The sequence below is a fragment of the Gymnoscopelus braueri genome, assembly GCF_963280865.1.
Source record: "Gymnoscopelus braueri genome assembly, chromosome: 16".
NCBI lineage: Eukaryota > Metazoa > Chordata > Actinopteri > Myctophiformes > Myctophidae > Gymnoscopelus > Gymnoscopelus braueri.
The window spans coordinates 31628020-31641282 of record NC_137616.1 but is presented as its reverse complement, the minus strand read 5'-3'; the positions used below and the strand labels follow the sequence as shown (position 1 = coordinate 31641282).

Here is a 13263-nt window from a genome sequence, read left to right as displayed (position 1 = left end):
CTTGGATTCCCCATCGGTGATGTCACTGGTAGGCGACAAAAACGGTGCCATATTATCATGAGCATTAGTACCATGAGCATGAGGACCTATTATATGAAGATAGGTTGAAAATGAAGTCGTCCTTTAATGTCCTACTACATACAGTGTCACACAATAGCGACACGCGTCGTGAGCTTGCTATTTTGGTATTTTTTTATAAATTATTGTGAAAATGTAAATGATTGTTGAAAGTGGTTTAGTCTGTCTGTGGGTTTTATAACTACTGAACCAATGAAAAGTATTAACAAGAGCTTGTGACTAAATAATAACTACATTAGAACACAGGTCCTTCTTCCCATTCCTTGAAAAGGAACAGTTTTTGGACATACAAGGTTTCTGCCCGACAGCGCTGACATCACACCATTAATTATACTTTGTTGTATGTAGACTATACTCTTGTGTGTGTCTGTGTGTGTGCGCGTGTGTGCATGTTGGAAAAGTGTGTGTGTGTGTGTGTGTGTGTGTGTGTGTGTGTGTGTGTGTGCGTTTGGCACACGTTACACACACAGTTTGGCCCTGGTGTGTGTGTGTGTGTGTGTGTGTGTGTGTGTGTGTGTGTGTGTGTGTGTGTGTGTGTGTGTGTGTGTGTGCGTGTGTGCGTGTGTGCGCGCGCGCGCGTGCGTGCGTGCGTGCGTGCGTGCGTGTGCACGGGTCTGCAGCAGAGAGAAGCATCCTATGACTTTGTGGAAGGACAAGTGAGTCTGAGAATATTGCACAGGGGGGAATTACAACATGCTGTGTAACCTCTCCTCAGCTCATGTAATATACTCTGCCCTGCTGCCGCTCACTATTCTATTCTAATGCCTTCATTTATGCTCCGCCGTACGACGGCATCGCGCACCGCAAAACAGCAGATCCACAAGCTCAGAACCTGTTGCAGAAGCAACACGTTGTGAGCTTGTCGATCTGCTACTGTCGGCGCACAAAGCCGCCAGACGACGAAGTATAAATCATGCTTCAGATTCATTATTTGTGCCAGAGAGGGGAGTGACTCCAAATGTGGGTGTTATGTAGATTGCAAACCCTTGTACTGTCTAGTGTCTACCCTTTGTTAGTGCATTATGTAGAAAGTCAGAGAGAATTTAGCTTAGAACTTGCCAATATTATATATTTGTGTATTTGCAAGAGTTCTCTATAGATTAAGAGTAAGACACAGATACGTTGAAATTACACAGATACAGTGAAATAAGGCCATTTCGAGGAAGTATAGGACCATTTTAAAGCCTGGCGCTTAATATATGTTCATCTCAGTAAAAGTCTTGTGAGATAGCAATCATTACAGGCTATTGCATTTTCAGTCAGTACCTCCTCCATCTTGTCGACAACGCAAAATCCATACCGATTTTGTGTGGTGCCGCTCACCCATCTCTTCTCATCATCACTTTGATCTAGAGCTATCTTCTGAAGTGTGCTGTTGCTGTCTTAGCCGGCTCTGCTCCCTAGGAGAAACATCCTTCAATTTCAACGGCACTAACCTGGTTAAATAAAGGTTAAGTTACAAAAGAAAATAAAGTATTATCTGTGTCATCATGTGCTGCTGGCTTCTAGGACAAGACACAGTAGGTCCTGTCCTAATATGTTTTAATAAAGGTCACAGAAGACAGACTCTAGCCGTCTTCAGTGTGTCTTCTGTTAGAGCACTGGTACCCAACCTATCCTGGATCAGTTGAAAATCTTGAAAGTGTTTGTGGCCCACCCATCTGACCACTCTACATGGCAATTATTTGTAATTATTTGAAAAAAAAGTCTTTGTATCTACAGCATTGACTGAATCTGTTGGCTGTCTGCAGCACCATCTGCTAAGGCTAACCCCAGTGCTAAGAAGAAGCGAAGTTTACATTTGCTTTCACATGAACAGATTCGTATTTATTCAGTATGTTTAGCACCAGGACTCTAAGGGTGGCAATGCCGGTGAGATGGTCCTACACTTTAATCCCAAACAAGATATCTCGAAAACTACTGGCTGGACGTCAATCCAGACGGTAGTCGAATGTAACATTTATACATTTATATTTGAATTCCCAGAAGGCCTGCTTCTTCCTGCGTTCATTTCTATGTACCTCTAAGGCAAACAAATTGTTTACTAGCACGGCTTGTACCAAGATGAAATGTGAGGCGGCGCAATGTCAGTCAGTCTCACAGTATCAGAAGCCTCTTGTCGGGCAGCAGCATGCCTGGCATGTTCAATAAAGCTGCTTTCAAATATCAGCACACTGAAATGTTTACATTGAACCTGCAGTATGTGAAATACATATTATTAATTTAGGGCAGAGAGATGTGTATTCAAAGCCGTTTTTAATTATTTTCCTGTTTGGTTTGTGGTGGAATATGGAAGCCCATTTCTGCAAATATGATTACATTTTCCTTATTATCCTGCAAGTCGTTATAATGAGAAACCTTCTCAAAATAGTAACTTACAGCACTATCTCAAAAATAATGAGGAACATTTGAAAGGAACACACAGTTCTCTATGACCTTTTGTGCTCCTACTCCGAAACGACCATCCAACGAGTGGCTATGACGGTACGTCATTCTTTTCAATCGGACCCTTCCTGCATTTATTCTGCATTTTTACCATTGAGCTAATAGAGCCTGCCTCAGCCAGGGGATAAATTGAATCTTGACCATCATGTCAAAATTTGTGTCAGATCCTGTGTCTAGGTGAGACATGACATTTGACATGATCTAAATGTCTCAATAGAAGAGCAGGGAGACAAAATACAACCACCCAAATGGTATAAGACAAGTTATATTGTATTAACATACTCTTCTACAGATTGGACAAAATGACATTTTATTCATTTAAAAAAGGTTGCATCTTCAAGTCATTGTTTTGAGCTGTCATTTTGTAAACGTTTCTCATTATTTTGAGAAACTAAGTCATTATTTTGAGAGATTCTCATTGTGATAACTTATTTTATTTGATCTTATTTTATTTGATACATTTTTTCATCACATTGGGGGAAATGGGCTTCCATAGTGGAAGAAGAGTTCTGCCAAGCTTATTCAAGTGCAACAATCCAATGAGGCCTTCCTGTCAGGTGGATTCGAGGACCCTTAGAAAGGGACAGTTTAACCGACTTTTCATTGTTTCACAGAAACCTTCACATTCTTTTTACTAGAACCGAGTAAATAAAACCCAGTACATTCCAAGTCAGACCACTTTTCTATATAATATCAAAACAGAAGCACGGACAGAATTCCTTTAATATGCAGTTGATACGCATGATAAAATTATATGTGTACAATAGTTTTCAAAGCATGGCTTATTTTAAAGTGATCACTGTAGCTTGGGGAACAAGAATGACAAGTAAAAACAATGGGTAACTAGCAAGTAACGATTACGTTTAGGTTTTGCATGTAAAATAATGTGCCTTTATCATTGATGCACCCATAATGCACCAGTACACTCCAAAGGATGTCCTTCTATATACAGGTACAATACAAATATTGAAACATAAAATCAAATGATAAAAGTCAGGATACTGATGTCTTTCTATACCCCAAATTACCTCTCTTTTATTATGATAGGTTTAATGATAGAGATCACTAGGAAAGACAAACTCTGGGAGAAAAAATATATTCAGTTTGACTTTGCTGTATAATATGCAGGATTATAAAACACCTGCGGACACAACAATCGCTGCAACTATGAACAAAATCCACCTATTGCAATGTTCTGGGGTGCATTTCTGTAATAGCAGGTTCAATACATGTTGAAATTATGGCCATTATCTCTGCCCCCTTCCTCCCCGGAGTGAGAGTCACTGCCATTTTCGTGTCAGTCATTGTGCGGTGAAGGCCATTTTGAAGAGCTGCCATGTCGATTACAGAGGGTTCATGGCAAGATATTACACTCCAACCAATCCCACCGTGCACTCTGTGAAACTCATACTCTATTATCTGTTCCACACCTCTTTTACCAGCCATCTCCTTTCCTCTCTCTTTTTCTTTCTCTCTTAATCTGTCTCTGTCTATCGCCCTCCCTCCCTCAATCTGTATCTCCCTCCCTCTAGCCTTCTCCATCCTCCCCTTATATTTACTCTATCACCTTCTCTCTTTCTGCCACCTCAGTTGTTGTCAATTTCTCTCATAGCGGTGCATAGTGATGAGTTACTGAACCGGGATTGTGGCCCTGACAGTGTGCAGAATGCACACGTCACAACAATAGGTAATCATTGTGTGATTGACAGTAAACAGAGCGAAAGTTGATGTGGACGATATGCAGATATTGGTGCACTGATTTGGGAGGGTTACTTCCAAATGTAATCCACTACAGATGACCAATACATGTTAAAAATTATAACCCAGCATAATCTACTGGAATTTTTGCTAAATAATTTGGGTACTACGTATGGAGAGTTAGAGACAGACTGTACTGGTTGGTTGGTTGGTTGGTTGGTTGATTGATTGATTGATTGATTGATTGATTGATTGATTGATTGATTGATTGATTGATCATAGCAGCAACATTGCAAATTTTTTTGTCAGCTCTGAGAAGTCATTTATTTGCCATTTGGTATCACTATAAAAGGAGCATGGGTTTTTCAAAATTCCAACCCCCCCAAAAAACTAGTGAAAGTTTACAATCTGAACCTAACTAAACTGTACTGGTTCTGGACCTGTACGCTAGGCTCTCCGGGTCATCCAGGTTTTCACGTTCTAGGCCAGGCATCGTAGGTTGTCCGTTTGGAGGCTGTTGAGGGCCTTGTCTCGGAGCTCGTCGGGGCTCACACACCTCAGGGCCCCCAGTGGGGACAGGCTGGCCTTGGTCTGTCCCATCCATTGCACCAGGGGGCTGATGTTACAGTCACACTGCCAGGGATTGTCATGGAGGTACAGCCTTTTCAGCTCTGATGAGAGTTAGAATGAGGTCTGATTATAATCTGAGTCGTGTTGGCATGATTCAAAAGAACAAAATATGTCAGTCTTTCAACCCGAACCAGTTTTTCTTCTACTTGAGGTTTGCATATACACAACATTCATGTTACTAATATTACTTTGTTTCTTGGATGTATGAATTGGAAAAACTATGCTGGTGTCACATTAAAATATGGATCGGAGTGATAAAAGTGCTTGGGTTCAAGTAAAGCATTTCACGAGAGGTTAAACTGAAATAATAAACAAAATACAAAATACCCTTCAAAGAGTTTTGTGTGATTTCCATCACACGCCGGCATGTGATGAAAATACACGGTCGCAAATAACATGAAAATGTGTTGGCCACTGTTTCGATCCATGCCCCTTGTCTGTTCCTTTGAAAAGGGAACAGCATGCATGCCGATGGCATAGTGCTAATTAAGATGTTAAGCTTCAGAAGCACACATTCCCTTGCTGGTCTAGGTTCAAATCCTGGGGGCTGTCTATTGGTCTGATGGCCCATTATTCCGACGTCCCAAGAGTCTGAAAAAGGTTAGGTTAGTGTGAGGTTAGCATTAGGGTTGGTTATGATGTGCACCATCAGACCAGTGGAACAATGGCCCGTCGGACTAATGGCACGACACCCAAATCCCACCACAGCCATTATCTGAGCCTGAGCCCCCTCAACTCCTACTTTGTCTTCCCCTTGGCTTTCCTAACACCTCAATAAACACACAAAACTGAAAGTGGGGTGGCGAAGTGGTTGCTCTCCTTTCCAAAAGAGGAAATGGGACAGTGAGAGGACAAGTCTTACCGGACAGCTGGGTGAACATGTTTGGGTCGACCGTCTTGAGGCGGTTCCCGCTGAGAGCCAGCTGGGAGAGTTTGGGTGTGCTCCGGAACAGATCCACGGGCAGACGCTCAATCTCGTTGTTACGCAGGTAGAGCTCCTGGTTCAACATTCAACACATCCATGTTTCAGGCTTTGTGTATATCATACAAACATACAGAGTGACTTTCAGTTACCGAGTATGTTTCACTGGCAAATATAATGCATGGATACGTTTTGATGCTGAGAGTATTGATCCTGTGTTATTGCAGGCTATTTCTCTAGTCCCAAGGCCACACTGCATCTTCAATGCATTGTACTTATAATGTCCTCTTAGAAATACAAGAACTACTGTTCTACACAGGTATAGTTGAATTGAACCTTACAGGGCCGAATTCAAATGTAGTTTCACAAAATGCCATTAGATGGCATTTGACTAACAACCGGTTGATATTAGTTCCACATTTAAACTAGTGAGCAATATATTGAAATATTTAATGTGATAGATATAACGTATCTAATACAATATTATTGTATAATATATTTCTTATATTAAGAAATATAAAAAATATATATTATTTTGAATGTTTCTTTCAACAATGAATCATCACCAAAATCATCTCTCCTCTATCTGTCTTTTGATTTCCATAACAAATGTATGTTTACATTTTCTTAGTTGTTAGTTGTTTCCATTATTTGATAGAGAGAGAGAGAGCGAGAGAGATTTATCATGGAGGAACAGTATGTGTAAGTAAGTTTAGAGAACATGTGACTTAATTGATTATTACCATCTGGTCCATACAAAAGTCACATGCACTACTTTCAACAGGACAAGGTGGAATGATGTTATCACCTCCAGGTTGGTCAGACCATCCAGTGTTGCAGCTGTCAGGGTGGTTAGGAAGTTATTATCTAGAACCAGCATCTCCAGAGTCGACAAAGGTCTGAATGCCCCAGCAGGAATGGTCTTCAGACTGAGAGTGTGGAAGAGAATTGGAAAGCCTAATTAAATTGAACTTGGAATAGAATTGTATTAATGTTTGATGATAAAGATGTATTAATATCCTATAATAGGATAGACATGTGTATAGTAGTAAGCCTTGGTCTTTTTTTTATTTAGGAGGTTTATGTGACAAACCGCTTGATCATTTAGAGCATACAGTACATGTGGCAAAGGTGTAAAAAGTTCCTGCCCACCACCGTTGAGACTGGGGTTTGACTGAGCACACAATATTGTCTGTGTTCACGGCTGGGAAGCCAGCAGGGCACTGTCAATGCATTTCACTTATATGCATTGACATTTTCTCTGTCGCTGCATTAGTGACTGAAACAGGTTGGTCGGGGCTCCTGTGTGGCAGGGAGTGGAACTGGGAGGGACAGCGTATTCCTCCACATGCATTACGTCCTCTTAGTGAAACTCCTTACTGTCAGGTGAATGTGGACCGGAGGGGAAATGTGGTTGTCTGCACCCTTCCCAGACCAAAGAAGAGGGGAGTGACAGGACATTACAAATGGGAGGTAACTGGCAACAACTAAATTAGGGAGAAAATGTACAGGTAAATGCTTTTTTTTTTTAAAGAGAGAAGGCCATTTAAGAGCAGTCACAAAGAAAATGTACAGTACTTTTAGGCTCTGAACTTTATATAAATGAGTCTACTACAGTAGGGACATTAAAAAGAAAGAAGAACATCAGATTGAACAGCATTGTCTAGTGGATAAGAGGCTATGGTTAGGAGGTTCTTCCTGGGACCAACCATTTTTCAACATTCATCATTTACATCTACTGTAAAGGTTAATTTATGCTTCAGTGAAAAGGTATCATGAAACTTGTCACATGTAACATGTTGTTTTACACTTTTTTTATCTGTGCTGAAAACTTCAAAATGGATTAGATAAGATTTGAATGATAATACTGATATTATGATATTACAAAATGTATGTAAAAAAAAAGAAAAGTTTATTTCTTCTTTACCACTTTGAAATGAGCTTTCATTGTGATACCGATAAATAGGAACTTAAAGGTAGGGTAAGTGATATTTTTTGGTTAAAACAAAAAGTATTTTGTTAAAAGGTTAAAATACTATATTCTGATAGTAATCATTGCTGTAGAGTGTTTTTTCAGTAACAGATGTCTCCCTGTCTCTACATTTTTCGGTAGGTGTCAAAATCTCAGCCAATCAGGAGAAAGTACCCATTTTTAAGCTTAATTTGTATAGTGTTCCAGTTCCAATTTTGTCAGCTCATTTCTTAGTGTCATCACTTCCAATTTCACTTGTTTAATCTGTATCCTGATTGAGTTCTCTGTCCTGGTTGGATAAAATTGGAAATGAAACTGAAACTGAAACGAAAATGCATTTTCTGTTTTATAAAGAGCTGGAGAGACAAGGAGACTCCTAATACTGAACAAACACTCTATAGCAATGAGTACTATCAGAATATAGAGCTATTTAACACTTATTTTAACCAAAGCAAATCACTTACACTACCTTTAATGTTATGTCATTGATCCAAGCCAGAACACAAATAAACATGCTCTGAAAATGCAATGCGGCCAACACTTTCGAGATTGCCAAGTGGGCATTGATGCAGAAAAGGTTGAGAAACACTGTGGTAGAAAATGCTATATACGGCACATGGTGTTAGAAGTCAACGGCATATGGTACAGTGCTGTAGCTCACCTGTTGTTGTCTAGGTTGAGAAACATGAGCTCCTGAAGGCCAGTGAAGCTCTTTGGAGTGATCTTATGGAGACGATTCATGGCGAGATCTAACACTTTTAGCGCTATCAGAGGCTTGAAAGCATTAGACGGGAGCGTCGTCAGAGAGTTTAGTGGCAGGTCGAGATCTGACAGGTTCTTCATGCCCACAAACATGTCAGCTTTCACTCTGCTGATCTGGTTCTGACCCAGCATGAGGAAACGCAGGTTAAGAAGGTCCTGTTGATGGCAGAGGATGAAGGACGCAATTACAAGGAGGTAGAGAAAACGGGAATACATTTCTGGGGACATCCAGCTAATCGTCATCATTTATTCATGTATCTTTATTTCTTACAATATTTGCATTGGATTGCATTGATCAGAATACTGTAATCTCATTAGTTCTGAATTCAAGACCACCTAAGGCGAGACCAAGACAAGACTGAGAACGGAATCTCAATCGATTCCAATAATATTTCTGTTTTTCAAAAGGAAGAAAATACCTTAATTTAAGCAAAATACAAATGCATTACACACATACAGTACATCAGCCGTATTTGAAGAAATTAGCACAAAACTGTCCTGAGTTCTTTCTCTGGTTCAGTTATACCTGGAATCCTTTTGGTGGAAGTTGGTTGATATGGTTGCCATAGAGATTGAGGAGCATCAGACGTCTAGCGCCAGAGAAAGCCTGGGGGTGAATGGACCTGATAGCGTTGCGTTCCAAATTGATACTCTCAATCTTTGGGATAGGCTTCAGAGCATTAGCCTTGATGTCCGTTATACCGTTCTCACCTTCAGGCAGCAGAAAGGAAGTTGAGTAAATGGATTTAATATGCAATCAATCTCATTAATTTGTCCAGTTATTACTTACGTAAGTCATTCTTTGTTGAAAAAAACGTGTTGCTGTCGGGCAGAAACCTTGTGTCTCCTTATTTCAACTTTTTATGTTTTTGTTGTAAATATTGATGCCTTACTTTGTCATACTACAGTGTCACTCAAAAGCAGCAAAAATAGCCGATCTACAAGCTCACAACACTATGATATGTGAAGTGTTGTGAGCTTATAGATCTGCCATTTTTGCCAAAACATACAAGGTTTTCACCCGACAGCGACAATATAATGTCTATACCTAATTTCAGGATCCAGGCATCGGCTGGCAGCTTGGACGGGAAGGCCCGCAGTCCCCTCTTATGACAGCTGACCTCTGACCTTTCAGGACTGCTCCTCCTGGAGCACTGACAGGTGTCAGGACAACCCTCAACCATCACCTGCACCTGACCTTCCACCAGCCACGGCACAGCTAGCACCAACCACCACAATACACACTGCATCTCTTTCTCTGAGGAGGACACACACACACACACACACATGTTTGTATTACAATACTTGTGAGGACATCAGCATTTTAGGAAGGCATTGAAGATAGCTGAAAAATAGCCAAACATTGCATCACATTGTTTATTTTGCTGAAATATGGAGATTACAAGGTTTCTGCCTGACATCGACAATATAATTCTGCCTATATGCTATTGTGGAAGATCATATATATATATATATAAGTCTATGTTTACTCAAGTACAAAAACAAGGTCCATTTATTTCTGGACCGTTTGTAATATTTTTTTTATAAAAATACATTTCAGCAAAGATAATTACATTCAAACAGCAATTAACCATTTTTCATCAATACCACAGACCGTTTAAGAGTTTGAGAAACCTGTTTTCACTTTGTTTCCCTATTCTGCAAGTCATAATGGGCAAAAATCAGGTGGGAAAATTGCAGATCTACAAGCTCACAACGCGTGGCAGTGTAGCATGTCGTGAGCTTGTGGATTGGCACAGAAAAGAGATTTGATGCAGGTTGGACCAATTACAGTACAAGGTGTGACTGTTAATTAAGTACACAACAAGCTTCTTTCAAAGCCTCTAAATCAGAGGTTCTCAACCTGTGTGCCGGGGCCAACTGGTGGGCCACAAGGGTATTGCAAGTGGGCCCCCAAATAATTGACAAAACACTAAGATTCTAATGACAATATAACATTAATAAAATAAAATGTAATCTTTCTTTAAAACCTTGAAATGCCTGTTTTTAATTGTTAAGCGGATAAATAGGACATTTGCCATTGATCCAAGCAGGAACACAATGGATGGATTGATCATTAAAATAAACATGCTCTGAAAATGCACACGGCCCATCTGTGGGCCGCGAACGAGATTGCCAAGTGGGCTCTTATCCAGAAAAGGTTGAGAACCACTCTAAATGGATGAAACAACTAAGGTGCTCAGGTTCAATGCCACTTACTCAAACCAGGTTGCCGTCACACTTTCAAAAAATCCCCTTGATTTTCCAGATGTCCGTCGACTTTGTTCTCACCTCTCGGACAGCGCAAGTGAGATTTTTCCTTTATCCGTGCTGGAACTGCTCCTGTTAGTCAGAGATTATTAGCTTCTTCTGTCTGCCTGAGAGGCAAGTACAGTTCAAGCTTTCACTGTCAATAAAAAACGTTTTTTTTTGGTAAATCACTTCTTTTCTTTTTTACTTGCTTTAACACCATGATAGCAGTGAGCCCTCAGTCGTCTCACGTTGCTCTGAAACCGTCGTGAAACTTCCCAGGCACTGCACCTTCTGCAATGTCTCAGAGCCTGGAGAAAAGTGGCATCCACAGATTATGGCAGGGATCCACATTAAACAGCCAAGTCAGGTGTGTGTCTGTGTGCATGTGAGTGTGTGCAAATGTGGCCTGTGGTCAAGTATATGTGCGCAAGCAGATTGACAAGGCAATCAGAATATTTTTTATTGCCAGGAATTTGTATTGGCAAGGTTGGTGCATTGCACTGAATAAACAACAGCATGGTGATGTCTATTTGGCTCAAAATATAAAGACAATGCCTCCCACCTTGCCAGAGAGCCATTTTGCCTTGGAGATGATGTCTGCCCCCTTGACTCGATTTCACAGCATTGAATGTGCCTTTTTCTATTTCAAAGTAGTTGAGGTAGAGCTTGCTATAACGGTTCTGTTTGAAAAGTATTTATTTCATTCAATCAGGTAATGTTTTCTCTTCCTGTGGTCATTTACATTGACCACATAACCAGAACACACAGCGTGACTGCTTTTTTGCAGTCACGTTACTGCAGTTGAACAGTATTGCTTAATTTACGCTTTGCCAAAAATAGCCGATCTACATATTTTCAGTGTGCGACACCTTCGTATAATGAAGTATAAATAAGGCTAATGGCCAATTGGCCATGGAGGCTTATGGATCTGGTATCTCCAACTCAGACAAGCTTGCTGGGGTTTAGTCCAATCAGATCACAGTAGTAGTTATTAATGTTAGCTGGCTATGGTATAAATACTGAGTGAAAACCCAGCTCCAAACACACAAACCTTCTTGTTCAGGGTTACACACTGATATATCCTCACCCTGGCTCTTAATCTGGTGACAACATTTATCAGATTATTGAATTTATAACCAACACTTTAAACATCACTGTTTACACTTGTTTCTCTCACTCTCAGACTGACCTTTTTTAGTTCCACCCCCTCTCAGTAGATACTGTAAAAGTGTAACAAGAAGTCTGGACACTAGTGGCACTATTCAGTTTAGCCAACTGGTTAGTGCTGCTGCCTGTGATATGTGAGACCACCTGGGTTCAAATCCCCATCTACATGCATGTCTTTGTCGTTTGATGCTTAAGAGTTTAAACACCTCTCTTACGTAAATGAAAACTACATTTTTAACTTTTCTCTCTTTCATCCTTGTCTCTCATCATTTGTGATCATTTATTGTCTCTGCCAGGCCAGACAGCCGAAGATTTACAGATTTTGTCCAAACCTCACACAAATCGGTACACATTATCTCTAATAAAGTCATGTGATCAAGTCATATCTGTCAGATTTCTCGTATTCCATCCTGATGAATGGAATATGGCTTCCAAAGTTTGCGGGGGTGGCCCGTTTTGCACAAAATGCCACAAATCATGAATTGCAGCGTCCAATTGCTGTGAAACTTTGCACACACATTCCGACTAGGCCAAGGAAGAACCTCCAAATTGTCCAAATCTGCCTCATGGTGGCACTACAACAGCCCACATTTTGCTCAGAACTCTTGTACCGTAGGTCATACTGTACCAGTTGCTCCGTCAATTGGTGCATGCAGATGCACGACCTGATCACTGCAAGTAAGGACAGTAATTCCTCATGAGGGGAGAGAGCAGACAGCCCACCAAACATGTTACCACTCCCTACACCAGTGGTTCTCAAACCAATGGTATAGGTGGATCCCAGGGGGGTCCCCAAATGTTTTGGGGGGGAGGTGAGTCTTCAGATTCTGGCGGAAATTTGGGAGTGAGTTTGCAGTTCTAACTACAATCGGGAGTTTATTCCACAGTTTGGTAGCCAGAAGGGAGAAGAGTCTGGGACTGTGGAGTGTTGTCCCGGATGTTTTATTGATTGAATACTTTATTAGCAGTTTGCAAAAAAAAAAGCACAGGAAAGTACAAGCAATACAAGGTCTGCTAGGAGGATTTTAAACCCAAGAAAGCCTATGGCTTGTTTCCATTGGGGTCCTTTGTACTCAGTTCATCGAAACATTTAATGACAGACAAATATACACTACATCATACAAAAATATGCACTGTAAACAGTTCTAGGCGGGGGTGGGGAAGGGAAGGTTCAGACAGCTTACCTGTGTTAGCTGATCTGTTGGATCAGGCTTTGAAGCACCTGATTCGTGCTTTGAAGATGTAGGGTTGCCATACCTTTTGGTTTCTGTGTAGGCCAACATCAGTGTTTTGTGCGGGCAGTAATAGAGTAAAGAGTAATGGAGGGAGCGGAGAA

At 40.8% G+C, this 13263-nt stretch overlaps 1 protein-coding gene across 1 annotated transcript; it reads right to left on the bottom strand.

Moving 5' to 3' along the window:
• Positions 1–4701: 4701 nt before the first annotated feature.
• LOC308102933 (uncharacterized protein) lies at positions 4702–11338 on the bottom strand (the record flags this gene model as incomplete). Its single annotated transcript, XM_080452785.1, has 8 exons — positions 4702–4892; positions 5714–5849; positions 6582–6702; positions 8407–8663; positions 9034–9218; positions 9556–9726; positions 11009–11068; positions 11323–11338. The coding sequence occupies 8 exons, from the start codon at positions 11336–11338 to the stop codon at positions 4702–4704; spliced, it is 1137 nt and encodes a 378-aa protein (XP_080308911.1).
• Between the last annotated feature and the right edge of the window lie 1925 nt (positions 11339–13263).